At 50.5% G+C, this 27,959-nt stretch overlaps 1 protein-coding gene across 1 annotated transcript in view; it reads left to right on the plus strand.

The window, feature by feature from the left end:
* The window catches only part of INSR (insulin receptor), a 38,588-nt gene extending 10,743 nt beyond the window's left edge, over window positions 1-27,845 (plus strand). The window contains exons 3-21 of the mRNA XM_048927230.1: window positions 7,122-7,437; window positions 8,853-8,998; window positions 9,289-9,433; window positions 9,683-9,897; window positions 11,980-12,106; window positions 12,740-12,990; window positions 13,301-13,468; window positions 14,122-14,323; window positions 18,000-18,271; window positions 18,528-18,670; window positions 19,264-19,423; window positions 19,714-19,813; window positions 20,053-20,120; window positions 20,269-20,498; window positions 20,829-20,939; window positions 21,017-21,176; window positions 21,831-21,960; window positions 22,161-22,295; window positions 23,551-27,845. Of these exons, the coding sequence (XP_048783187.1) occupies window positions 7,122-7,437; window positions 8,853-8,998; window positions 9,289-9,433; window positions 9,683-9,897; window positions 11,980-12,106; window positions 12,740-12,990; window positions 13,301-13,468; window positions 14,122-14,323; window positions 18,000-18,271; window positions 18,528-18,670; window positions 19,264-19,423; window positions 19,714-19,813; window positions 20,053-20,120; window positions 20,269-20,498; window positions 20,829-20,939; window positions 21,017-21,176; window positions 21,831-21,960; window positions 22,161-22,295; window positions 23,551-23,905 (3,434 nt within the window). The 3' untranslated portion in view covers window positions 23,906-27,845. The remainder of the gene's footprint in view (window positions 1-7,121; window positions 7,438-8,852; window positions 8,999-9,288; window positions 9,434-9,682; window positions 9,898-11,979; window positions 12,107-12,739; window positions 12,991-13,300; window positions 13,469-14,121; window positions 14,324-17,999; window positions 18,272-18,527; window positions 18,671-19,263; window positions 19,424-19,713; window positions 19,814-20,052; window positions 20,121-20,268; window positions 20,499-20,828; window positions 20,940-21,016; window positions 21,177-21,830; window positions 21,961-22,160; window positions 22,296-23,550) is intronic.
* The last annotated feature ends 114 nt before the right edge of the window (window positions 27,846-27,959 follow it).

Genomic DNA, 27,959 nt, shown 5'->3' on the forward strand with positions numbered 1-27,959 from the left:
AGCAGCGCAAAGCGAAAGCTGCCTGAGATGCTGTGGGTGAAGCTCTGGGGCTGCCCTGGGCTGGCGGATGGGCAGCTGGTGTCTGGGGAGCCCCTCAGAGCTGCTCCCACTGAACACCGCTCACAGGAGCGGCTGCTCTGCACTGAGATCTGAAACCTCCCTGCTCTGCTTGAAAAAAGGGATCTTTGTCTCAGGAGGAACTGAGACGGCAGCGGGGTTTTGTGTAGGACAGCCCCAGTCACCTTCTTGGAACACAAAGCTGGCCTGCGTGCCTTTTTTCGAGAGGACTCTTTCCACTGTGAGATTATTTCCCTGTTTGTTCCCCTGCAGTAGCTACCGCATTTATGGACCAGCAGGTGACAAGGCTGACGCTTAGGATATCGGTTAAACCGGCTCTAAGTAGTCCTAATAGCTCTGAAGTGGACGATGCTGATGGTGTTGGTGATAAGGCTCCATCTGCCTCCACAGGCTGGAGCTTTTCAGGGCTCCCAGCGCTGCTGAGGGTGAGACTTGTGCTGCTTCCTTGCTGTTGAACCGAGCGGCAGTCAGTCCCACTGTAGGAGCCAACCGTGTGGAAGGCACATGAAATACACCGAATTTCCAGGGTTCTGACAGCTGACCTTTGTCAGAAAGGAAGCAAGATTGGAGATCTTCACTGGGTTTAACGTAACGTCAGCAGGTTTGGTTTCCCTGTTGTTCGCCTCTTTGTTGGGGTGGCACAACTGGTTTGGGATTAAATTCCTTCCGATTACAGCTTTCTCTTGCATAATTTACAAGGAGAAATAGATTCGTAGTCTCTAAGGATGGCTTGTGCAATATAGCTGTTGTTTTTTTGTACCAGTCTGTAGTCATTTGCTTTTCCTTTGGGTTGTATCTGTGTGACTTTTTGTCACTTTTATCACGTCTCCCTTTGGGGCTTTGATTGGAGAAGCAGAAGCACGTGCTGTACAGTTAACAAACTATAGGAATTCATCAGGTGGGTGTGCCTGTGCTGGTGTTTGGTATGGGCTGTTGTATGCTGAATTACTGGAAAATGGATTATTGGTGCACTGAGGATGACAAGGGCAAGTATAGTAAATCAAAATATATTTCATAGGGAGGTTTCAAGTGCTTGGCTCTGGGACTGCAAGCAAACAGTATCTATTTCAGTACTGCTAAGTAAATTCTTATACCTAGAAATAAACTGTGGAGGGCATGCTTGCAGCTCCAGGCAAAGAGAGAAGGGTGTGTAGACAAGTGGACATGAGCTGATGTGGCCAAAATGCCTTGAGTATGTGAAAGAATTATCTGGGTGCAGATAATCTATGCGTTTGATCCTGAGAAATGAGATCCTTTCCACAGTGCAGCTACAGCTTTGGGAAAATGCTGTAGGTTCAGAGCAAACCACCATTCTATGAGTCTGTGAGTCTGTAAAAACCTCTTACATTGTAGGGAGCACACTTGGGATGTAGGCACGTGGAAATAACCCTGCTGATGGGCACTGCAGGAGGCTTCCTTGCAGCCTTGGGACACGTGGTGTCTCACCTTCAGTGCCCATCCAGCCCTCGGCTGCCAGGAGGAAAAGTGGGGGCTCTGGTTTTGAAGGTTTTGTTCCTTCTTCCTCTCTGGCTCCTTTGCAGCACCTTCATCCTCAAGCACCACTTCAGCCCCAGTGTCTATGTTTACAATTCGTGAGTACACCGTGGAATCTGTCCAGATTAAAATCTTAACCTCTGTCTGACATTTCTGTGTAGATCATTAGTTATCAGCTTAATCTCCTTGTGGTTAATCTTACACTTCCGCCCGCTGCGTTCCCTTTCTGTTACAGACGGCTCCGCTCCCCTGTTTGCTCTGTGCTGTATGTCCTGTCCAGTGTAAATTGGCCCTTATTTTGTGTGCCCCGGTGACATTTTGTGCATCTTTTCACAACCCACACCTACATGTAACCTTCCTTATCCCCGCAGGCTGAATGTGACAACTTAGCTTTCATTCTTTAGTGTCTTGTTTACTCCAACATCCTTGAGAAAAGCCTCTTTATGCCCCTCTTATCTTTCCAGAAGGCAAAGGTTATAATTCTTCTGTGCTCACATCACTCCTTGTTTTCCAGACAAGGTCTAACGTAGAAGCAGTAGCTTGCATTAGACCTACGTTTGGGAAGTTGAGGTTTTTGGCTGTCACCGTACGTGGAAGCACGCCTGCTCATCTCTGTGCGGCTGTTTCTCTAAGATCCCAGCTTCTGTGCTCACCTCTTGGGGCTCATCATGGTTCAGCACTCAGCGCTGAGACACCACTGCTTCGTTGCGGTCACAGTGTGATGCCAACAGTGAAGAAGGGAATGGAAGCAGAGACCTATGGCTGTGTTGGTGGTAGGGAACCTCACCTCACTCCTGCTGTGTTTGGGACAGCCGTGGTGCCTCCCTCACTGTGGTGCTCCTGGGCTCTCGACATGAGGAGAGGTTAAAGTAGAGGGGGATGTTTGCAAGATGCTGTGTGTCAGAAAAAGTAATGCGTGGTTAAACATTAACATGAAGCTCTCATGAGATTCCTGGCTGGCATGTCAACCACTGAGCGATAAAAGCTGATCCTTGGGTTGTAACGTGGGCTGAACTTTAAAGAACAACAGCAAGGTGTGAGTGAAAACATGGGCAAAGGTTTGCAGAAGAGTTCCCCCAAACCCTTTCAAAGATTCTGCTCTCGGTTTCCATACAAATCCTCTGCTCTGTTCTGTTGGCCAAGGGATGTACCAGCTGGCTGATGCCCAGGCTGCCATCACATTGTCTCCTTCCCAAAGGCTGTAGGTTGCTGTTGGGATTGGGGCTGGGAACCTCACAGCCCCCAGGTACTGGAGGACAGTGGTTTTCCTGATGTTGTTCAGCTCTAAGCCACTGTCGGGGCCAAGAGCAGCAATGGTTGTGTTGGTATCACTGCGCTTAGTGATAACTGGCTGGGGGCTCCAGGCTTTGCTTGGAGATGTAGTGTCAGTTTGGGGCTGAAAAAGCAAACCAGACAAGCAAAGATCCCTGCACAAAGCGTGCCTCTGACTGAACACGAAGCACAAGGAGCAAGCTCACTCTGTGCCAGAGAGCGGCACAGCAGCGGGGCTGTGGGCACTGCGAGAGGTATTCACTGATTCAACTCCGACTGTTGTCCCCATGTGCACTTTGTGACACTTGTTCTGCCCTTAACGGCTCTGCTGTTTTCAAATCAAACTCTGTGTTTGGCCGTTTTTATCTCGATTGCCAACTCAATTGCCACTTTAACCAGGTTCCAGGAGTTGTTTTTAGCTGCTCAGGGATTCTGCTCACCTGATAGGTGCTGGAGGCATGAAAACAGAGCTGCGTTTTCATTTTATATTTCAGCTTTGTTTTCCAGGTCTCATCAGGGTGAACTGCTTTGCTCTGAGATTGTGGAGTCATAAAGGTTGGAAAAGACCTCTAAACTCCCCAGGCACAACGTCCCCCTGCCCACTGACTGCATCCCTCAGTGTCACATCTCCACAGTTCTGGGGCAGTGACCCCAGCATCTCGGGGAGGCCCAGGCTGCTCGCTGCCATGCTGTGGGTGCTGGGGTGTCTTCACTCCATTTTCTGCACACCCACAGAGGGGCTTCTGCTTCCCCCTGTAAATAGCTGGGATGGGAGGGGAGTGGGATGAGAACTTCAGGAGAGGGACACAGAAGGATCTGGGCACTGGGGCTGTGGTCAGTGTGGAGCCAGGCAGAGCTGCTCACCTTATCCTGTATTTATTGTTATATATATCAAAAGGTGTGCATGTGCCCATTTGGAGACATGCATGAGTTTCTCGTGGTAAGTTTTCTGTATTCCTTGGCAAAAATTATCTATCAGTAAATTTTTCTATTTGGGAAAAACTCCAGGGGATTAAGAGTGGTTTCCTGCACAGTGCAAACAGCAGAAGGTCAGCGTGGAGGAGACAGGTCCTCAAAGGTCTGCCTTCATCTGCCCTGCTCCTGTATCAGCACCAGAGCTCAACCTGCTCCTGTCTTCATGCACCCAGTTCTTCCCACAGCCCCCATCCTCCGATATCAGCCCCAAACCCCTTTGGCTTTGCCAACCCGTGGTGGTGCTGGGATGTCCCACTGCCATTTGGGATGCAGCCCTGCAGGACTCATCGGTCCCTCTTGGAACATCTGAGCCATTCGCCATGGCTTCATCCGAGCGTGTCACTTATGAAAGGGGCTGGAGGCAACACAAGGCTTCCCTTATCCTTACTGATACGTGAGATAAGAACTGTAATATTGTCCCAGAGAAATGTCAGTGGGAAATGTTTCCTTTACGTTCTGGTAACAGCGTGTTGTTTTTGGAAGCTGCTATCTGTGGGAAGGGAGGCACCTGCAGTTAATTTTATCTGTTCCTGTGTGAGGATGGAGCTCCCGGCGCTCCCAGCGCGCAGCTCCGAGGGCTCAGGGCGTGATGGGCTGCAATCTCTGCTTTATAAATAACACTTCAGTTGGAGTCTGGTTGCAAGGCCTTGAGTTCGCTTTGTGCAGTCGCTGCTGTGTCGGTGCGGGGCAATGGAGCCTTGGTGGGTTCCAGTTAACAGCTCACAAACAAATAGGTGATGGTGAGTTTAAAACAGAAAGTTGTTTCATGAAGAAAAATTGCAATATAAGGCAGTCCCAAAGACCTCGGGGTGACGTGCTGAATTGGAAGGTCTTGACAGCTGGGTTGGGTTGACTTTGAGAAGCGGTCGAGTTAAAAAACAAATTGATGTTCTATCTGATGTACTTCATAGATAACTTTATAAGGAGAATCCGTTCGGGGTTTCAATGCAGTCAGGGCTGAGTGCCCACAGAATGCGGGGAGCTCAGGAGCAGACAGGAGCCGCTGTGCCTGGGTTGTGCTGTGTGAGTCCAGGGAGCAGCAGTGCAAACCCACCCAGCAGCCCGCAGGGAAAGCAGAGCTCACCCTGAGCGACTTTCGCTTCATTTTACTTTGAGCATTCTCTTGCTGGTGTTGTGTTAGCAGCGAGGTAGAAACAAGACCTAATGCGGGTGCTTTTAACCACACCTCGATGTTCAAATGGTGTTAATTAGCCAGACAGCCCCGTGCTGATTGACTCTCCTGCTCAGCGCATGTCCCCTGGCCACTTGTGCTGGTTGTGCTCAGTTCCGTGTGTTCCTCTCCCACCTGAGGCCCAGAAGGGAGAGCCCTGCAGGTGGGAATTCCTTTGCGTTGACTTGGCTGCCTCTGCCCCCCTTTGCTGGGCCTCAGCTGTGCACAGAAGTGCCCGCCTGGCTCTGCAGTCAGAAGGCTTTGCAGGACGCATTGCGTCCCAGGTCTGCAGAGTGCCCTCACTGCTGGTTAAACATTGATCCGCCCTGACCAACAGCTGGGGGCCTGCGCTCCCCCGGCCCAGCACGGATCTGCTGCCCTCCTCCTGGGCTGGGGGCTGTAAGGGCGTGTGGGAGCGAAGGGATGCTGGAGGGGTTTCTGTGAGGTTCTCAGGAGCTCAAAAATTGCAGTGCATCCCACTGTGTGTGCTTGGGTTTGAGAGTTTGTCATCTGGTTGGGTCTGCGGTGCCGAGCTTTTGCACAGAACGTGTATGGAGCACCTAATGGAGGGAATAGGAGCTTTGGCTGCCTGGCTGTCTTCGGACTGGATTTTACACATCAGAGCTCTTAGAGCAGGAAAGAGAAAAAAACATCCAGATCAACTGAAAAGTAGTTTAGCTGTACCTTCTAAAAGCCTTCAGAGTCGAGAGTTGGGCTGGTTTCTGCCCTGTGAATATGTGCAGCTGAGTTTGAAGATCTGTAAGTAAGCACAGCGCTTCGCAGATCGGTTTCCATTGCAAACAGATCTGCTGTGGCACGGGGCAGAGGAGGCGCTCAGTGCCACTCTGGGTTTTGCAGAGGAATTGCTCAGTCTGCTCCCTGCCCCCCTATCAGCCATGAGATTTCATCCTACGATCAGAGTGTTTGATAGATGTTTTGGATGAAATTCTGGAATTTTCTGTCTGCGGCCTCCTCTTGCCAATATCTCTAATAAACTGCAGCCGTGACATCTGTTGCCAGACGGAGCTCCGTCCACAGCCTCATCAAGAGTTAGGACCATCGTTTGGGAAGAAGCCTCTCATTTTGTATGGTCTGCTGTGAGGTACCGTCTGCAGGCTGCTTTCCTTGCCCACTACATTTCGATCCTTTGCCATTTCTAAGTGATGAGTTCACAAAATGAAACCAAGGGCCAGAGAAGGGTGAGAGCTTTGCATACACAGTGAATTTGGAATGCCCTCTGTGCTCCGTCTTAAGAGGCGGGCCTGGGGGATGCATGGCACAGTACCTGCGGTGGCTGGTGGAGGAGCAGCAGATGTTCGGGGTCAGACTGACCTTAGCATGGAGCTTCAGCTGCAGCCAGCTCCTATTTTTCGAAGGCTTCGTTGGCTGCAATGAAGCAGAAGTTGCTCTCACCCACCTCTGCTGTTTGCTCAGGGTTGCACCGGCTGCTCGACGCGCTCAGTTCTGCAGTCCTGCAGCACGGGCTTCGCTTCCCCGCTGCTCTGATGGGACCTCAGCAGCACGCAGTGCCACGGGACCGGCACGCTGCGCTCCAGCTGAGTGCTGGCACACGTCTGCCAGGAGTTAAAAATAACACCGTGGTGCATCAACACGGCTGGAGCCTCCCCAGAGTGAGCCCCTCCAGCACTGCGTGGAGAGGAAACGGCCTGTGCACCCAACGGCCAGGGTTTGTGTGGGGCTGTGGGGGAGAGGAGCTGCAAGGGGGGGAGAAGTGTTACATGAGGACAGCAGTGGCTCCTTTACTCAATCTGCGTTCTTTTGAGGAAGGTTTGGGGATACTTCATGTTTTTTTCTTACTGTACATTTCATTTATTGTGGTCTGAGGCCGGGAAAAAAATCAGTTTGCTTTTCTGGAAGATGAGCGTGAATGAAGTTTAAATGCCAGCACACCTCCAGAATGTTCTTCAGATGTGGAATTGGCAATTGAGAAGTGGAGGAGCAGCAGTTGTGCCCTGAGGGCTGTGCCTTCGGGGCGAGCTGCGGGCAGTGGGACGGCGCAGGGTCACAGCTCAGGCTGTGCCCATCCCATGGCTGTGCCCATCCCATGGCTGTGCCGATCCCATCGCCACGCTGCCCGCAGCACTCAGCTTTGTCCCTTCTCACTCTGCAGTTTGCCCACCTGCCTGCAAGTCCCAGGGCTGCACGTCGGACGGGCAGTGCTGTCACAGCGAGTGCCTCGGGGACTGCACGGAGCCCAACAACGCGGAGCGGTGCGTGGCGTGCCGCAACTTCTACCTGGACGGGACGTGCGTGGAGACGTGCCCACCCGGGCACTACCGCTTCGAGGGCTGGCGCTGCGTCACCTTCAGCTTCTGCCAGGAGCTGCACAACAAGTGCAGGAGCGCCCGCGAGTCGGGCTGCCACGTCATCCACAACAACGAGTGCGTCCACGAGTGCCCGTCGGGGTACATCATGAACTCCAGCAAGTAAGTGCGGGGCTGCGGGCTGGGTGTTGGCCTGGTGCTGCATCCTGTGCTTTGCTTTCTTTTGGGTTTGGAGGATTTGTGATCTGTGAGACCAAGATTTCCGCGTTTGAGTGTGAGTTACCTGGTCTACTTTAAGGTGATTTGCAAACTAATACCTTGCTAATTGAAGCCATTAGAAGCAGACAGGCTTACCTACTACACGCCAAGAGTTTCTTCTTGCTCTGCTTCATTTGGCCACACTGTCCTGCCTGGAAAAAAAAGTGGGAGAGGAAGGCTGGAAGAGAGGGAGGAGTGTCCTCAGGTCAGAAGGGTCCTCCTGTAACCAAGGGAAGTGGAGAACAGAGTGGCCTCAGCCCCCCTGCATGCCTTCCCCTGCAGTCAGCCCTCGGAGCAGGAAGCCTTGTTCTTGAGCAGAATGGGGAGAAGTTGTGTCTAATCATGGGAGCACAGCGCGTTTGGATTGGGCCATTCTTAGAATGTCTGTCCTTCGTCCCCGTAATTACGTTGATTGGGCAGGTTCAGGTTGTGCCAGACAGAAGTGGACAAACAACCGCAGCGCGAGTCAAAGCAGGGAGCAGCCGTTCCACTTGTTCCCAGGTTTTTTCAGCAAAGAAATGATATAATTGATGTTGCTGAGCTGTGTATCACTGAAAACTTTGCTGTTTGTCCCACAGTAGCGTTTTGTATTGAGATGAGTCAGATTTCCTATGAATATTGCTAGCTTTGTGCTCCTGCAATAGTGGTTTCAGGGAATTCACTCTAACAGGACTTCATGTTCTGTTTCCTCGTTTGATTTTCAAAAGAATGATCCAGCAGCCCCCAGAGCAGATATGCTGTTGTGTAGCAGCAGCCATCTCCTCTCTCCTGTGCCTGTTCCAGGCTGCTGTCAGTGGGACCTCACAGTGCTGGGCTTTTCCTGGAGCGTGTATTTCTCCAAACAAGTTGGAAACACATTCTTGTGGTGTTATGACCAGGGCAAGCACTCATCGTTCTTGCTGCCATTTAAGAAGCGTTTCCCCAGAGCACAAAGCACGTGTTGCTTGCCTTTTTCAACGCAACCTCATGTGCAGTCCTTAATCAGAGGATTCCCAGATGAGCAGCCAACTCTGCTCGTTGGTTCGTGCTCTGAGATTGGAAAGCGGGCATTGGGCTTCTTGGTCTGGAGGCCCCGGTAGGGGTGGCACTGTGCAGCATCGTGGTGGCCAGGCCGCTCAGAATAGACTTCAAAATACGGAAACGACAACTTTAAGAATTAGCAGCAGTTATTTGGAGTTCCTCGAGGCCACGTGTTGCACACCTTGAGTGAATGCCACGGCGTGTTGTCAGGACGGTTCTGCTTTGGAGAACTGCTGGAGGTGTCCCAGAGTGCATTCTTCAGAGTGTCTCACCTGCATTCTTGCCTCTCTGTTTTTCAGCTTGCACTGCACTCCTTGTGCAGGGCCCTGTCCAAAGGTTTGTGACTATGGGAAAGAGAAGACTATTGATTCGGTGACGTCGGCACAGGAGCTCCGTGGCTGCACAGTTGTTAATGGAAGCTTGGTTATAAATATCCGTGGAGGAAGTAAGTTGTGCATGAGTGAGGGTGTGGGGAGCACTGGATGTGAGATTGCTGAATATGACACCATCCATGACCTGGGGCGTTGCTTTTTTGCTTTGACCATTTTGAATCAAGAGAGAAATGACAGCAGAGCAAATGTTCCTCTCACATTTGTGAGGGTTTTTTTTGCTGAGTGATTTTTGTAAGGTCTTCTGGATTTACATAGAGCAGTTCCATTTCATCTCTCTGAGCTCTGATATCAGTGTTCCCCCCGCATTATCAGAAAACTAAAAGCAATGTTTTCCTCTCCCTAGATAACATAGCAGCTGAGCTAGAAGCGAATCTTGGCTTGATAGAAGAAATCTCAGGTTACCTAAAAATCCGCCGGTCTTATGCCTTGGTTTCTCTTTCTTTTTTTCGTAAACTACATCTGATTAGAGGAGAAACCCTGGAAGCTGGGTGAGTTCTTTCAACAGATATCTGACTTTACTACTTTGAAGTGTCAGGAGTGCCAGTGCTTACCAGGGTGATTTGTATTGACAAACAATCCCCGCGTTGCTGTTAAACGTTCCTCTGCCTGCGGATTGTGGCCTCCCAGGGAAGACAGTTTGCATTTCTTTTATGTGGTGTTTGGGGCAGGGGGTGGCATGTGGGGAAGGGCTGTTAGTAGATCCCCTACCAATGCACATTTTCCTTCCCTGCTTTCAGAAATTATTCATTCTACGCCTTGGACAACCAGAATCTTCGCCAGCTCTGGGACTGGAGTAAACACAACCTCACGATAGCACGAGGCAAACTCTTCTTCCATTATAATCCCAAACTGTGTTTGTCAGAAATCCACAAGATGGAGGAGATCTCTGGAACTAAGGGGCGTCAGGAGAGGAACGACATAGCCCTGAAGACAAACGGTGACCAAGCTTCATGTAAGGAACTTTCAGAATGCATTGGCACTTGGGTCATTTTTCTTTCCCTCTGTCTTTGCTAACTTCATGCTCTTAACGCCTTCAGCCTAGCGTGTGATTTTTGTCCAGGGACTGTCCTTGTCCTTTTGGTAAAGCACCAGGCATGTGACTGCCCACTTGCTTGTGCACCGCAGGGACGCTGTCAGCGTGCCATGAGTAAAGCACTCCTGGGTGCTGCCTCTGGCCAGGAGCCCGCCTTGCCAGCTTCGGTCCTCAGAAGTTTTCTCTTTGTGTGCTCAGCTGTGAGATTTTCAGGGCTGAGTGTATTATTGTGTCGCTTTGAAGAGCTGAGCACAACATAACCTCAGTCCAAACCAGGACCTCGTGTTACTGCCGAGCACCCAGTTTATAGTCATCATCTTCTATTCCCATGTCATGAGGAGGCAAGAGGAACACAGAATAAGTTGCTATGACAACTCTCAGAATTTTTTTCCACAATTTGGACTGTGCTTTTCAGAGGTTTTTAAGCTAACAGTTTCCTTTGATGATAACAATAACCCAGTGCCTGTACTGGCGCAGCTAAAGAGCAGAGGGGCAGGAGGGATGCCAGAAGTACATCGCTCCTGCACTGCCAGCTCTGCTGTTCGTTGCCATTCTGTGCCACGTGCAATCCCCGCTCCCTGTGAAGCAGATCATACAGCTAATCTGGGGTAACAAATGGCCATTTCTGCTTTGTTGTTCTTGTCTTTTTTGCATCTCTGCTCTGATTTGTTGTGTAGCCTCACACAGTTTTAATGCATGCAGGAACAGGATCAAGGACAGGGTGTTACAGGATCAGTAAGGTTGCAAGAGACCACTGAGGTCATCTGTTCCAACCATGAGGTGCTGATGAACGTATTGCCACTAAAGCTCCCAACATCTGTTAAGCTGTGGTTTCAGTTCCTTACACTCTTTTTACAGCTTGCATGCTTCCATCATCCTCTGGCTGCATGTTTGTCTGCATTTGGTGACAGCACTGCTTCAGTTCTACCCTTTGTTATGCTGTGTAGCTGGTAGTGAACAAATACAACAACTGGAGATCTTTCAGCTGAATCATTTCCCTGATCTGGTTTGCCACATATCAACACATACAGGCTTGCCAACATGGTGGGGAGTGAGGAACATAATGACTGCCTACCTAAAAGCTGCAAAAACACGCATTGAGCCACAGCCTCAGGGCTATCACAGCCCTGCTTGGGCAGAGCGAAGGCAGCACAAGGAGTGAGCTGTCTGAAAAGGTCGTCTCCTCCCTTGAGACAGCAGCGAGGCCTTCCCACACTCGGGATGAGGCTGGATTTGGGGTTCAGGTCCAGCTCTCCCATGGCATTGCAGCTCCCAGGCTGGCTGGTTGCTTTGTGCTGGACCACACGGTCACATTTCTCTGTGCCAGCTTTAACCCTGCCTTGCTGTGCTGCTCTCTGTGCCACCCCCCACCTCAGACCACACATTGCTGGTGTGTTTGGCTTTTTGATTTTATGGTTCAAGTCGAGTTTTCACATTGGCAGCATCCTGTTTACAAAAAAAAAAAACAAACAAGAAACAACCAACTCCCAAACACAACACCTTGTTTGTGCTGGATGTGTGGACAGCAAAGTGAATGTTCTTCATCCCGTGTGCAGCTACTGCAGGAGTGGCAAATCCCATCAGGGCTGTGCAGTTTGTCCTTGGGCTGCGTTGACGTTCTGTATGGTAATGCTTCCCTTGGGAATCAAAACTCCACCCCTCCTGCGACTGTTTGTTGTCCTGTGCTGCTGTTTGCAAAGGCAGCGTGCTGCTCCTGGGGAGGCAGTGCCTGCAGAAATGGTGCAGACCCCATCACTGGGTCCATGCTGTGTCTTGTCTTGTGTACGTGGATTTTAAAGCACGTTGCCTTTAGATTTCACACTCAGTAGAACTCAGCTTTTATAGGATTATTTTCATAGAATCATAGAAAAATGTAAGCTGGCAGGTTCTCATATTTTTCCCTGGAGGACTGAAAGTTCTACAATACTGAAAAACAAAAACAGAAAGCCTTATTTTTCTCTTAGCATTAGCAGAATGATTGTCATCTCTGTTTTGTTATAGGTGAAAACGAATTGCTGAAGTTCTCTTCCATCAGAACATCTCACGACAAGATCCTGTTGAAGTGGGAGCCTTACTGGCCTCCTGATTTCCGTGACCTCCTGGGATTTATGCTCTTTTACAAAGAGGCGTAAGTGGCAGCTCAGGGAGAGGGGAGCTTCAGCAACTGATGGTTGGGCTGCAAAGCAGCAGCAGTGCTGGGCTTCCATAAATGACATCTGGCATTGAAGAGCAGACATTAATGCTGCAGTGCTCGTAGCTAATTAGAAGTCAGACAATCACAGAGACCACGCTAAACCTTCCAGCGTTGCCCTTTTATATAAGTATTAATTAAGTTCTCTGACTTAAGTGAGTCATATGAAGTCAAATCCCCCATTTAAGAGCAACCCCAACATCAGTTGTTCCAGCTGTTCCAGGTGTACGTATTCCAGCCATTTCCCCACTGCCTCCAGAGTTACTTATTCCCCTTTAGGTGGGAGGCACTTTTAAAAACCGGTTTTACCAAACTGGTTTTCATACAGCTGAAAATAATCAGCTGAGATTGAGTTTGTCTGGGTTGTGGAGCAGTACCTGATGTGCGGTGCTGGTAGGAGGCTGGGCTGCAAAGCAGCTCCCTGTGCTTTATTTCCAGAATACACAGCACGCATAGGATGGGATAATTAGAATTTATCCAAGGGATAAGGGATGCCTTCAGAAATCATGTCTCCAACGCCTTGGTGTCAGGATTCTGTTAATTTGAGGCTTATTTTTGTTTGTTTTTAAGTCCGTACCAAAACGTGACGGAGTTTGATGGGCAGGATGCCTGCGGCTCCAACAGCTGGACAGTGGTGGATGTGGACCCACCGCCGCGCTCCAACGAGCCCAAAGCCCAGGCCCAGCCAGGCTGGCTGCTGCGGGGCCTGAAGCCATGGACACAGTATGCTGTGTTTGTTAAAACTCTGGTCACCTTCTCAGATGAACGAAGGACGTACGGTGCAAAGAGTGAGATCATCTACGTCCAGACCAACGCTACAGGTCAGTGCCATTACGTTAACGTTGCACTGCAGATGGAAAGCTGACTTCTGGCAGGTGGTCACAGCAGTGCTGTCTCTGTGGCACTTTGCTCCCCTCTGTGGGAGGCTGTTCCTAAAGGAATGGAACGATGTGTGTTTCCCTGAGTGAGGAGAGAGCGCCGTTGTGCTCTTGTTCCATCAGGTCCACGTGGCCGTGGGTGAGAGCCCGCATTCACTCCACGTCCTGCTTTTGTTCCGTGGGAAAGGGAGCTCACTTGTGGAGTTGTCACAGAGCTGTGGAAGTGACCTCTGTCTCTTTTCCTCCCACACAGTTCCGTCAGTCCCATTAGATCCAATTTCTGTTTCCAACTCTTCATCCCAAATCATCCTGAAGTGGAAGCCGCCCTCAGAGCCCAATGGCAACATCACGCACTACCTGGTGTTCTGGCAGCAGCAGGCAGAAGACAGTGAGCTTTATGAACTCGATTACTGCTTGAAGGGTGAGTTCCAGTTCTCTCTCTGTGCCCTACTTTCAGGCCTTCCAGATGGTGGAGCTCTCTCAGCATTTATGAGGATTTTTCACACACTTTGGAGATGCTCTGGAGCTGTTGTTCAAGAAGCAGTTTGAGGCACGGTTGTGTTATCCCCCATTCAGTTGTATTTACATTATTCTCTATGGCTGAGTCATGTGCAAAAGATCTTCAAAGCCCTCTTTTCACAAAGTAATCAAATATATATTTTTTGGATCTCCCTTCTGCACTTGTTTTTTTAAACTGAGCTACAAGTTTAATAACAGCTGCGGAGAAGCAGAGTGAAGCATTGCAATACTTCTGGGGATCAGTGGCCAGTTTTTGAAGGCGTTTTGTGCCGTGGGGTTTGGAATGCTTTCAGGATCCACTGAGAAATCCCAGAATCTGGTGCCCCGTGTTCCCAAACTGAGGGGAGCAGAGGTAGAACTCTGACATCCGAGCTTCATTTCAGAGTTAGCACAGATCTGAATCAAAGCCCTGTCATGAGAGAGGGAATGTGAGCATGGATATGAAAGTGTGGGAGGCAGAATGTGCCGTGAATCTCGTGTACACTCGTTTTGAACATTGGTAGGATTGAACTTGTACTTCTGGCATGAATGACAGTAAAACTGTTTTGTCCATAGGATTAAAACTGCCCTCAAGGACATGGTCTCCTCCTTTTGAATCTGAAGACCCTCAGAAGTACAACCAAAGCGAAAGTGAGGATGTCAGTGGAGAATGTTGTTCCTGTCCGAAAACCGACTCTCAGATCCAGAAGGAGCTGGAGGAGTCTGCGTTCCGCAAGACCTTTGAGAACTACCTTCACAACGAGGTGTTCGTCCCCAGGTACGAGCAGCAGCCGTGGCTGCATGCTGTGGGGTGGGAGCTGAGCTCTGCTCCTGCTGCTCTTGGGATTTGGAAGGTCACGCTCTGTCTTCTGTCTCTGAATTCTCCTCAGCTTGAGATCAAGGGCAGAATGCTCCGTGAATATCTAAAGCCCCGTAGCTCGCTGTAACTTGTGTGATGCCAGGAACAGCCTTTTTTTTTTCCTGTCTTAAAATGTTGTGGTCACTTTTCATCCTGTTGAAAAGAAAGGAAAAGAAAAATGGAAGTTTTCCACGCCACAGCCTTGTCCTTCAGCGCGGTATTGCGGTCTTCCTCACGCTTAGTGGGGGAAATACCTCCAGTACCACGAGGAGTGCAACTGCTGTGGGTGGTGAATGTCCTGTTCTGGATGGCACACACGGTGTCACATTAAGGGGTGTTGAATGTCTTTATACCTCATATGCAACTGACAAAGGGAGCACTGGGAATCAGGTTAGTCTGTAATGGTTTTCCCTCTTCACTGTCATGTATTCTGTGCTCTCAATCTGTTCTCTGCTTCCTGCCCTTAGCTATTAAATGTTTCTTTGCAGCTGCCTGACAAAAGCTACCCTACTGCACTGAGTGTTGTTTATTATTTGAGTGCTTTGCTCTTCTCTGAGAGTCCGACTTGGTGCCTGCAGTTGTCCCATCACTCCTCTTGCAGCTTTTAGTGCTGATCAGAAGGACAGGTTTCAGTGTCAGGACACATCGTGTTTAAAAGCACAGGGGAAGCAAGCTGTGTACAAAGCCAACTCCTCTTGATGTAGGCAGACGATTCTGACAATCTGATTTCTTTTTTTTCTTTTCTTTTTGTTTTATTTTAACCTTACTGCACAGCCAGCCCAGGATGCTTCTCAGGCCAGTTTCTGGGGTATGTATTTTGGGAAGAAACCAATCACCAGGATGTGCCACCTTGTCAGCCTGCTAAGGAAGAAACGTCTACTGCCCCTAGACTGAATGATATCTTAAAAACATACCCTTAAGTTGTGAGCAAGCAGTGAAGATATTGTTCTTCTGACGTGCATCCTGCATATCTTTTCTGACAGGTTTCAGGCTGTGGCAGTGTGGATGAGTCTTGTTTTTTCTGTGCACAGTGCACCTATTGCCTGCCATAGGGCAGCCTGTCCTGAGCCTGACAGCTGAACACGGCGTGTTCTTTTTAATCATGCTCCCAACAGTTTCATCCTCTCTCAAGCACTGTGTGGCCTCCCCTTGAGATGAAAGCCTTCAGCTGGCCATGGGGAGGAAGCATGGAGATGAGGCCAGCAGAGAACAGAATGCTGCAGGGCTGCAGATTACAGCTGAGAAATTGCTCCCCTACATCTCATGGAATCACAGAATGGTTTGGGTTGGAAATGTCCCCAAGAAAGGGGCATCCACCACCTCTCTGGGCAACCTTGCCAGTGCTTCACCACCCTTACCATAAGGAACTTTTCCTTATATCCAGTCTAAATCTCCCCTCTTTCAGTGTGAAACCATTTTTCCTTGCCCCATTGCTCCTTCACTGTCTGCACAGCTAACTGGCTGCTCCAGGAGTCCATCACAAGTCTTGTGGGTCCGTTTGCTCTGGCAAAGCAAACTACAAGTGTCCAAATGCTTCATGCCATTCCCACTTTCCCAGTCAGAGCTACTGGATACCTTTTCACCGTGTGCTTTGTAACCTCCCTTAGCAGCTGAACAAAGTGGCTGTCAGCACCTGATGCTTTGTTTCTTCTTTCCTGTGTTATTGCTCTTACATTGGAACAAGTTTAGCAGAGATCGGAGCGGAAGGGCGATGGAAAGCAGTGCAGGTTGCCCAGGGATATTGGGGAGCCTCCATCCCTGGAGGCATCACAGCCGGATGCCCTGAGCAGCTGCCCTGCTGTGTGCAGGGGCACATTGGAGGTGCTTTGCAGCCTCAGCAGCTCTGTGACTCTGTGGAAAGCATGGAAAGGTTTCAAAAGTAATAAAAGTCCTGAGAGGCAGAGGGGGAGTAACTGGCTGCTGCTCAGAATGTATTTTTGTGTCTGCTTTCAAGCGCTGCTACTGAATAAGTAGCGTCACTCTTCTCTGTCGCCGTCCTTCTTTGTCAGTCTCTGTCACTCATTTCTGCCATTACAGATATTGGAGAGCTGCAGAGTGAATGAGGTCTGGGAAATGACTTGCACTGAAAGCAGCTTTCTTCTGGGCTTCCTCATCCATTCATTGTATGGACAGACACACGACCTCGTGTGCCGGCATGGGGGAAGGCAGACTGGCAGCAGTGTCAGCCTGTGGTTGGTGTGGGTGTGTGGAAAAGAGAATTTGGCAAGAAAACAGCTGCAGGCCTTGGGTAATAAGTAAGGGAAGAGCTGCGTCTACAGCTTCTTGTATTTTACAGCGTGTTGCATCAGTGATCAGATAACTGATCTACTTGTGAAAAACAAAATTCCCCTGAGCTGGAGGAGCAGCTGAATCCACGCTTTGTAAGCAGCGGTGTGCAGCTCTGCTGTGGGGAGGTGGGGGCCCAGAGTTCTGCCCTCTGCCCCTTTGTCGGGGGGGGGGGTGCTCAGAATAACCTGTGCTGAGGTAACAGCAGCTCCAGAACGGTGCCTCTGGAGTTAATTAATAATGAGAGGGAGAGCAAATGAAAAGCTGGAATGCACCCTGCTGGCCCTGCCGCTTGGCAGCAGCGTCATCCCGCAGCAGCTGAGCGCCGTGCGTTGTTTGGAGGAGCTGCTGTGAGTGCTGTGTGGGATCCATCACACCAGGAGGCAGAAGTGGGGCGGTGCTGAGTCCAGTAGCAGAGCTTCCATCACTTGGTGCAATTTTAGAGGCTGGAGATGCCTCAAGTGTGGGTTCAGCTCGGGTCGCTCTTTGTGCCCTTTAACAGCTGCACACACAGGCAGAGATCATCGTCCCCTTAAAACACAGCCCTGTGTCACAGCAGTAATTCCTTCTGTGCAGCCATTGCTGATCCACCACGTTGGTTGGGACCTGGCATTCCTGGTGGCGGTTCTGTTCTGATCAATTCTGCCAAATTGATTCTGTGTGCTGGGTGCAGCGCATTGATGCGATCGCACACCACTTCTATTTTTACAAAGCAAAAAATTGATTTTCAGACTGAAGTGCATCATTTGAGAAGCAACATTTGGTTGGCAAACAGCACAACCAGCGCGAGGTCTGAATCTGTGCCTTTTGCTTTGCACTGTTGAGAAGATCCGGATGTGTTTTGGTTTAGGAAGAGGTTAACGTAGTCTAAATGGACAAGTCCCAATGTGGTTTTATGACACCTGGGAGGTGTGGAACATCCCGGGTCACTGCAGCGGGGTCTGTGGGATGACCACATTTGCTCCCAGCTGAATGTGGAGGAGATGAACTCCCCAGGCATTGCAGCAGTGCTGTGTGCCATGAGGAGCTCCAGCAGAGTGTGGGTCCTCCAGCAAATCCCTTTGACGTGAGCTTTCCCTGTGTGCAGAGTTGTGCAGGGAAGGTGTCCCAGGGTTACATCGTTCTGTGCATTGCAGGGGCTGAGGTGGACTGCTTGCTTAGAAAACAAAACCATAATGTGTTTCATGGCAAATATGGGTCTTATTTGAGTTTCCAGTTGCTCCCTGTGCTCTCCTGTTTTAACTCTTTGTTCTCAGATGGATGTGCTTGTATTGGATGCAGCAAATAACGTTGTCATATTATTTAATAGGCCATCGAGGAAGAGAAGAGACCTGGGCTCCATTGCAAATGCCACCGTGGTGATCCCCACCATCCCATCCTCTCCAAACTCTTCTGCAGCAGCATCTGAGAGCGCAGAGGAACAGAAACCTTTTGAAAAGGTGAAGTTCAAGGAGTCCCTGGTGATCTCCGGGCTGCGGCACTTCACGGGGTATCGCATTGAGCTCCATGCCTGTAACCACGATGCTCAGGAGTCCCGGTGCAGCGTTGCAGCTTATGTCAGTGCCAGGACCATGCCAGAAGGTAATGAGCTGGATGAGCTCTGCGTTGGGTAGCTGTTCCAAAATGCTGCTTTTCCTATGAGAGCTGCAGAAATACAGAACAGTAGAATCATTAAGGGTGGAAAAGACCACTGAGATCATCTGTTCTGACCACTGACCCATCGCATCGTGTAGGACTGGTGCTCTCTATTTCCTAATGGGAAGGGATGTTGCATGAGGTTCTGTCTGTTTTGCAAAAGAGATGAAATAAGCGTCATTAATCCTGACCTTACTTTTAGCTAAGGCAGATGACATCGTTGGTCCAGTCACCCATGAACTGGTTGAAAAAAACACCGTGCACTTGAAGTGGCAGGAGCCCAAGGAGCCGAATGGCCTTATTGTGCTGTATGAAGTGAATTACGGCCGTCTGGGGGAAGCAGAGGTGAGAATTTCTGCTTGTTCCTTCGCACAGCACACATGGGAAGCAGCTTTGTGTTGCTGTGGTGGCTGTGTTGGCAGAGGTGGTGGCTAACAGCAGGAAGCTGCACGTGGAGGGAGCTGTGCTTGTCTCCAGCTCTCCTTTTCCTTTGGCACACACCTCCTATTGGCACAAGGCGTGGTGATGTATTTTCTCTGATACCCGATTTGCCGACATTCTGCATGGACTGTTTTTCAGAATTTCATTGTGCAGAAGGACAGGAGCTGGCTGTGTGCATCCAAATTGCTTAGAGAAATTAGGGAAGCGTTGAGCAGGCAGAAAGCTGCTGGGTGCAGGCAGCCGTGCGGGCGGCGCGCTGCCAGCTCAGCTTGCGTTTCAGGGCTGAGGTGCGGAGCAGCAGGCGGCACACGCTGCGTAATCTGAACTACTGCACTGTAAAACACAAACCCAGGACAAACCGCTGCCTCCGAAAAGCCCTGAGCATGTGAAAACCCTATTTGTGTCCGTTTGCTCATCGAGGAGGCGAGGGAGAAATCCAGCATCCTGTTACAGAGCTGCAGGGCAGTAACACGAGGCGCCCTTCCCTCCTCCCGCAGGAAGCGCACTTCTGCGTGTCCCGAAAGCACTTTGCCAGCGAGCAGGGCTGCAAACTGCGCGGGCTGCAGCCTGGAAACTACAGCGTGCGGATCCGAGCGACGTCGCTGGCTGGGAACGGCTCCTGGACAGAGCCCACCTACTTCTACGTGGCTGATTACCGTGAGTTCTTTTGTCTTTCTCAGCATTTTAACCTTGGTAGGAGCCCGCATCGCTGCTGGATGCAGGCGGTGCACGGGGAGCTGCAGAGGCTCGTGGAATGTTTACCAGTGCAGTAAATCAGGGTTAGTGAGCAGTGTGTCTGTTTCCTTCCTTGAGCAGCACTCTGAGCTCTTGTTCTGATCCACGTTAACCTCTGTCAGCTCCACGTTCACTCCTGTTTATGCAATGCAGAGATCTTAATGAATTCTGAGACCTGTGTTAATACCTCCAACTCTCTCTTTCTCTCTTAGTGAACGCTCAGCCTAATATTGCTGTTATAATTGTTCCGATTATTTTTGCCATAATCATTGCTGGAATTATTGGAGCTGCTTACGTGCTCGTGAAAAAGAGGTGAGTGCATCATTTCGGTCAGAACAAACAGAACTTCCATCTAAAGATTCTTTTTATTTGTTGGAAGTAATTCTGTATTTATTTTCTAACTCAGATAATGATTGTAACATGAAGTTCTGGAAATGTTTTTGCATGTTTGCAAATTGAGATAGTTGCTGTTTGTTGCACACTGTGGGAATTAGTCAAATTCAGCTCAAATCTGAGCAGTATGCAGTAAACAACCCTCGTCCCTCTTCCAGACAAACTGAAGGACCAACGGGGCCACTCTACGCGTCCTCTAACCCCGAATACCTCAGTGCCAGTGATGGTAAGAGCAAGGAGGGCTTCTGGGCCTTATTCAAGGTGGGGTTCTTATGGCTGCCTTTTGAAGCCCAGACCTCCACGCCCTGCGGTGGTGCTGCTGCAGCAAAGTCTTTTGAAGGGCTCTTGCTCAACCCATCCGTGTCTCTCGGCAGTGTACGTTCCTGATGAGTGGGAGGTCCCACGGGAGAAGATCGCTCTGCTCCGTGAGCTGGGCCAGGGCTCGTTTGGAATGGTGTACGAGGGCATTGCCAAGGACATCGTGAAGGGAGAGCTGGAGACCCGCGTGGCTGTGAAAACGGTGAACGAGTCGGCCAGCCTGCGGGAGCGCATCGAGTTCCTCAACGAAGCCTCTGTGATGAAAGGCTTCAGCTGCCATCACGTGGTAAGCGTCGCCGGCGGCTCTGATGGTCGCAAGTGAGAGCCCCGTTCTTTAATATTCCTTCAATGCTTTGAAAGCTTGATGTTCCGGTTACAAAAGCAGCCTTTCTGCAGAAGCAATTGATGAAGAGAGCCGGGATTTTCCATGTCTGATTTTATAAAGCACACCAACCTCTTTGCATCATTTCCCTTTGCCCTGTCAGAAGTGCAGGCAGAGCCGTGGGTGCTGCTGCAGGCTCTTCTGCACGCTGGCTTTGTTCTCACCCCTGTTCTCACAGCTGGGCTCTGCCCCCTGTGCTCTTACACAGCCCTGGCAGAACTTCTTTGCTCTCAGGTTCGCCTCCTCGGGGTGGTCTCCAAGGGCCAACCCACGCTGGTGGTCATGGAGTTGATGGCACACGGGGACTTGAAAAGCTACCTGCGCTCTCTGAGACCCGACGCTGAGGTACGGACGGGGAGAGGCGGTGTGCTGTGGCACAGAGCAGCTCGGTTGGTGCTTTAACGCTGCCGTGTTTGTTGTAGAATAACCCTGGTCGTCCACCACCAACACTGAGAGAAATGATCCAGATGGCTGCGGAGATCGCCGACGGCATGGCCTATCTGAATGCCAAAAAGTTTGTTCACAGAGATCTGGCAGCTCGGAACTGCATGGTTGCAGAGGACTTCACTGTAAAAATCGGAGGTATTCAGATCGCGGTCAGCAGACAATTCTGTGCGTCGTATTTGTGATGTGTGTGAAGCCCAGGCCCAATCCTTGCAGGTATCCAAGGCCACGGATGGGCCTCAGGCAGCCTGAGCTGCTGGGGGACACGGAGCCCATGGCAGGGGTGGGACTGGGTGACCTTTAAGGTCCCTTCTGACCTGAGCCGTTCTGTGACAAGCCTTTTGAAAGTCATTTTTCTTCCACAAGAGCCAGTTTTTAACTGAAACCCATCTAGAATAAGTAAATATAAAATCCAAAAATAAGTGAAAACCCGACAACTTGGTGGTTTTTCAGACCTCTTTGGACATAAAGCCAAAGCAGTGGGATTATGGGCAAAAAGAACTCAGTTTAATTCAAAGGGATGAATAAAAATGGTGTTTAGAATAGAATCTGTCACTGAAAATTGTAACTTTGGAGCCTCTGTCACAGCTCTGTAGTAATTAATAAAGGGAAGACTGTAGGGAAGAGGAGTTCTGAGTGTTAATGACAGGGTGAGCAGTGATGGCAAGTTGCATAGGAGCCCTGCTGGGAGTGTGGCAGTGGCCTGGTGCCCAAGGAAGGCATCAAGAGGTGTTGTACAGTGAAAGCAGCATGGAAGGAGAGGCATGAACACAGCCCCATTGCTTTTGTCAGACTTCGGCATGACCAGGGATATCTACGAGACGGATTATTACCGAAAGGGCGGCAAAGGGCTTCTGCCTGTGCGCTGGATGGCGCCCGAGTCGCTGAAGGACGGCGTGTTCACAACGTACTCAGACGTGTGGTGAGTTGTGCTCAGCGACCCCAGGTGGATCCTGGGTGGGAGGTTCACTGTCCTGACGCACGTGGTGCAGGCAGAACACGGCCTTGTTCTGAAACCCTTTTCTTAAAATGCAGTAATTCTTGAAGATGTGTGTTGTCCAAAACAGGACTCAGCGTGGATCTCTGGGATGTTTCTCACCGGGAGTCTTGTTTCTTTCTTAGGTCATTTGGGGTTGTCCTGTGGGAGATCAGCAGCTTAGCAGAGCAGCCGTACCAGGGACTCTCCAACGAACAGGTGCTGAAGTTTGTGATGGATGGAGGATACCTGGATCAGCCGGACAACTGCCCAGAGAGGCTGTAAGTAGTGGAGCAGCGCTGGTCAGCAGAGCTGCACGCTGTGGGAAAAGCGTGGGCAACACAGGCAGCCCCACAGATGGCATTTCTGACCCACCTCTCTCCTGGGGAGAAACAAAGCAGAATTTAGTGAGCCACCTCTCACAGACATTAATTAGAGCATCCTTAGTGAGACCAGCCCTTGACACTGCAAGGGGAAATCAAACCAGCCTGGGGCCTACAGTGAGTGCAGACTGGAGAAAGTGAAAGTCAAAGCACAGGAAAAGCTTAGAATGCAAGTAAGCATTGCATCAATAGCCCTAAAAGAGGACACTGTCTAAAGACAGAGTGCAAAGCTCCTCCCAGAGGGGGTGGCAGCCTGGAGCAGGCGTTCTGATGTATGGGGTTGGGGTTCCTGTTCCCCACTGCTTGTGATGTCCAGTGTCCGTGGGCTGGCAGTGACTGCGTCCCCCAGCCATACCCAGATGCTCCCTGAGCTGCTGCTGTTGAAGTGTTTAAAAAGAAATCCTGTTGGTAAGCATTCAGCCTGAGCAGGGTGTTGGGACTGAAGGCTGTAAGGAGCCTCTGGAGCAGCGTGCAGAGTGATGGGAAGGAGCCCTGGCTGGGAAAGGGAATGCCAATAGTAGCTCCCTGTTCCCAGCAGCCTCTTACACATCCCACCGCTGGCCAAAGCAGCGCTCCCAGACTCAAAAATAAACATGTTTTGTGAGTACCTTTATGAAAAAAGCCTGCTGTCCTGGGGACTCGTCTCTCCTGCCTGCTGCAAACTCCAGTTTGAAACTTTTTTTGTACCTAGGAGATTTGTAAGTTTGTTCTTTGTGATATGGTAACACGTGACCTCTTGCTGCAGCCTTTCTCTTGGGTTTGTTGTTCACAGGGCCTCTGTCCTCTGCACAGCTTCCCCTTTTCCGTGTGGCTGTAGAAACTTTCAGGCTGTGTTAAGATTGAATGAATTAAAAACTGTGAGATGGCTCTAAGAGTGCACACACACACACGGAGTGCACGAACTGCAGCCCTGTACCGTTTGGAAGCTGAGTCAGGAACAGTGGAAGGGATTGGAAGGAATTTTTAATCTAGACAGAAATAGAGAAAAAGCAGGGAGAGGATGAATGGGAAAATGGAGATGGGAAACAGAGCCGAGGCCTCGGCTGGAGTGGGAGTGAGGGGTTGGGGAGCAGCAGAGCAGCCCTGCTCTGTGTGTTTCTGCCAGTCATGGAATTGTTTCTTCCAATGCCCGACTCTCATTTGCCCTCACCAGGCACAACCTGATGCAGATGTGCTGGCAGTACAACCCCAAGATGCGCCCCACCTTCATTGAGGTCATTGAGATGCTGAAGGAGGATTTGCACCCCAGCTTCCAAGAGGTTTCCTTCTTCTACAGCGAGGAGAACAAACCTCTGGAAACAGAGGAGTATGAGATGGACTTCGAGAACATGGAGAGCATCCCCCTCGACCCCTCCTCGTACACACAGAGGGACAAAGCCCTGGGGAGGGACAACGGGCCCTCCATGGCCCTCAAGGGGAACTACGAGGAGCACATACCTTACACTCACATGAACGGTGGCAAGAAGAACGGGCGGATCCTCTCCATGCCCAGGTCGAGTCCTTCCTAACGCCTCCCGTGGCCCAAGGGTTGTGTCTGCTTTTCTCCCCTCCACAGATCTCAGGACTCTTTGTTATTGCTGCCGCGGTGTATGACACACATCTACAGACTCTTCAGATTTTTAATCATCTTATGATTAATACTTTTTTTTTTTTTCCCTTTTTTTGCCAAGTTGACTGGTTGTCAGTGGACTTATCTGTGAACATAAATGGAAGAGGTTTCCATGGCTGCTCTCCTTTCTGTAACCATGGTTTCAAAACAGGAAGCGACCGTGTCAGTTCAACTGAAGGAGGAGCATCTGCGTTTGCCAACAACAGCCGTGAAATTGGCCGCTCTCTGAGCTGCGGTGTAACGGTGTGGAACAAACCTCAGCGGGGCAGCAACGGCCCCAGGAGAATTCCAGGCTTCAGGCATCCTCGTCACTACAGCCGAAGGTTCGACACCGCGGTCGGACGCGCCAGATCCTCAGATTGACCAAGAGCTGCTGCTTTCGTACTTTTTCCATGGGTTAAAGCCCAGGGGTGCGTGTGCGTGCGTGTGTGCAGTATACATACGTGGGGTGTATATGTATAGCAAAATATACACTTCTGGTTTTTGTACATAAGTTTTGTATGTTCTCACGGAAGCTTTCCTCTTCTCGGAAGCGTGTACTTCTCTTTCTCCCGTTTCCCTGGAGTGACCGAATCCTACACAGATTATTTTTATACTGAGGACTCTTGGGAGTAGGTTTTCTCTCATTAATAAATGAGGAAAATATGCTGAGAGCCAAAGGAGCAGAAATCTGAGATTTATGGGTCCTTTCAAGACCAAACGAAGGAGGAGTCCCCAGACCTGAGAAACCGTTTTCTGTCCTTACAGCATCGAGTATATATATTGTTTGTTGTAACATATTTAAAATGTCTTTAGTTTAAATTTTAACTTCATATAAATTATTGACTGTTTATGGTCCTTTCGAGGAGGGGAGAGTTCGGGGGACTGTTTGGTCTTAAAGTGGTCCAAAGATTTCAGAAGGAACTAATTTTAGCCGGTTACCCTTTTAGGAGCTCTGAAGTACATGTTAGGTTTATACTTGACAAGGCTTTGTAAAACACTTTCAAGATTTATACAGTGCAGCGCATCGGCGCAGCGCTGCGGAGCGGTGGTGGCTCTGGTTGGGCTGTGGGGCGCCGCCGTGCTGCTGCTGCTGCTGCTGCTTCACCTCGCTGCCCTCGTGCCTCCCGGGGCGCTGTGCCACAGCCAGGGGGCTGCAGGAGACGCGGATGGGGAGAGTGGGGGCCCTGCGTGGAGCAGGGCCTGGATGGGACTCGGCCCCCCCCCCCCCCCTCGGCCATACGTTTCCCCGGCCGTGCATTGGTGGGGAACGTCGACTTTGGTCCGTATGGACTGAGCTTTGTTCTGCTGCTGCTTGCATGAAGGCTGATAAGCACAAAGTGTCAGAAAATAACCGCGAAACGAAACGCGTCTCACTCCGATGCGGGAGCAGGGAGATGCTGAGAGCAAAATGCAGAGGTTACCAGCAGGGAGCCCAGAGCCCCGCTGTGCCAGCAGGACGCCGTGGGGTTGGGGCACTGTGAGCAGCCGTGTGTGGGGGAGCCTCTGCTTTCCAAAGGCCTCGTTTACATTTCCTCTGCTTTACCATGTAGTCACTGTTACCCAGCAGCTCTGTGCTACACTGCAGGAAAGAAGACATATTCTCACATTTTTCTAAGGAAGAGAAGTTTTTCTTACTAGAATTTTTTTATTTATTTTAATATATAGAACACTGTAAAAAAAAAAAAAAAAAAAAAAAAAGCTAAATCAATTTGCTGAAGAAAACACGCAGAATCTGTAAATTTGTATCCGTGAAATTGGGGCAGGTGGGTCGGTGGGGTCGTTTTGTCCTGTTGTGGTGCAGTCTACCTCAGTGTTTCTTAAGGATATTTTTAATACTGCGCACCTCAAAACCTGTTCTGATGTTGTGGGCTGGACCTGTTGAGGGTCGGCAAAACCAGTATCAGCTGATCCCAATTCTGGGGCCGGAAGGGAGCGGATGGAGCAGCTCCATCACTGCTGATCGCTGTTGTTAGTCGTAGTGACCAAAGGAAACTGCTTCCAGCTCCGAATGCGCAGCAGCAAATTTGGATCTGATACTCTGCTATCATCTTAGTTCTGTTGTGATTGGAAAAGAAAACAAACGCTAAAACAGACCCATTGAAATGGACGTTGTGAACAGAGGGGCAGGCGGCGGCCGCCTGCAGTGAGCCCTCCCTGTTGTTCTGACATCTTAAACCGCAGTGGCTGTAACTGCAGGAATAGAGCACTGTTTGCACCGGGCCTGTGCTGGCTCTGGCTCCGCAGCTCGGCTGATGCCTGTTGGCTCTGTGGGCACACGCAGCGCTGCAGTCGCCCGGTGTGGGGCTGTGCGTTGGGCCTTGCAGTCGTCCTCACTGAGAGCAGCAGTGGTTGGACCCAGCGCTGTGCACGGCAGCCCCACTGCTGTCCTTCCTGCGTTGCTCCTGGCCAGGAGTGGTGCGGGGCAGCCAAGGGAGGATATCCTCAGCCGCAGCGCTCCGCCCTGATGGAAACAAACAGCCCCAAGTGCCACTCGTTGGCTGTAAAAGATGATGCTCAGCTGTGGGATTAGGAAGAGCAAAGCAACATCGTCATAGAGCCCAGCTCGGAGTTTGGGAAAACTCTCTGCAACCAGCTGCCACGTGAGGCCCTCCCTGCAGGGCAGCTCAGCATGGTGCAGGGTGCTCCGCTGCTGTCCCAGCACAGAGCTGCACGCACTGGGGAGCAGCCGCAGCCCTGTGGGAGCTGCAAGAGGTGCCCCGAGCAGCCGCAGCATCGCGGCTTTGAAAGCCCGCAGAGCAGGAAGCCACGGCACTGCTTTGCTGTGTGCTGTCAGCAGGTGTTGTTGTGGGGGCTGGAGAGGTCCCAGAAACATTTGTTCCATTCACTGCCTGCCTCCCAGACGCCTCTTGCAAACCCGGTTCTTCTCTTGCCGTACAGTGCAGCATTGCAAAGCTTGTCTGCGAGGCTAAAAGCCCAGCGTGGCTGCTTGTAAATACTGATTGTGTTGTAAAATAGAAGAGCTCATTGTGTGATATTGCAAACTGTGTGCCAGCTCTGGGTGGGGAAACGTGGTAGGAAATAGACCAAGCTGCAAGGAGGGCGTGCTGTGCTGTGTGCGTAGGGAAGAGGCTGCTCAATGGTTGCTGTAGGGTACTCAAAATTGGTGGGTAGTAGATCTCTTTCCTCCTAAATTTGTATTATAGTCATGGGGCACTTTGCTTAATTTTACTTTTGTTGTGTTTAATGTTGGTATCTCTTTGGAAAACGTTGCTTACTGTGTTACTGACTGAAGGGTGATGAAGGAGAATGGCAAAGAGGAGCAGGAAGGGGCCGTGGCAGTTACCCCCGAGCCCCCATGGTAGGGGTGGCAGAGAGCCCATGGGTTCCCTGAACATCCTGCAATGCGGATCTGGACCCTGAGGTCCTCCAGGGCTGTCAGTGCCAGCAGTGACACCCAATAGTGAGCCTGGCCCCTCGCAGAGAGGAGGATGCATTGTGCCCCAGCACCCCGCTGTGCGCCGGGGGAAGGGGCTCTCGGATGGGTTGGAAGCGACTTCAGAAGTATGTGAAATTCAAAGCAGGATTCGTTCAGCATCCGTATGAACTGAATTAATTTGGCCTTTTTATCAGCTTCTGCTTGCTCTGCGGTGGCTCCGCTCAGACGGACGTGTGGAGGAATGGGACTTTTCAATGCAATTTGGGAGCTGCCGGTTTTACCAGATCTGCTGTCGTTCAGTGTGCATTTCTTTTTACAGTTAAATTGCTTGTCCTTCTCAAAAGTAATCACTTACTCTCGCAGGTTCAGCAAAATAACTGCAGCACAATGCAAGCGATAGGGGGACGGGTCGAGAAATGACTTTTAAAATCTTGTATAATAAAGTTAGTATCAACTCCTACAGCATGGTCACGTTTTTTGCCTACGCGCTCAGCAAAGCTCTGCAGACCCCCTGACGGCTGTGCAGCACTGGGTGGGTTTGCAGCCCCAGCTGGCGCTCACTGAGCTCTGTGTT

This window comes from Lagopus muta, chromosome 26 (assembly GCF_023343835.1).
Source record: "Lagopus muta isolate bLagMut1 chromosome 26, bLagMut1 primary, whole genome shotgun sequence".
Taxonomy (NCBI): domain Eukaryota; kingdom Metazoa; phylum Chordata; class Aves; order Galliformes; family Phasianidae; genus Lagopus; species Lagopus muta.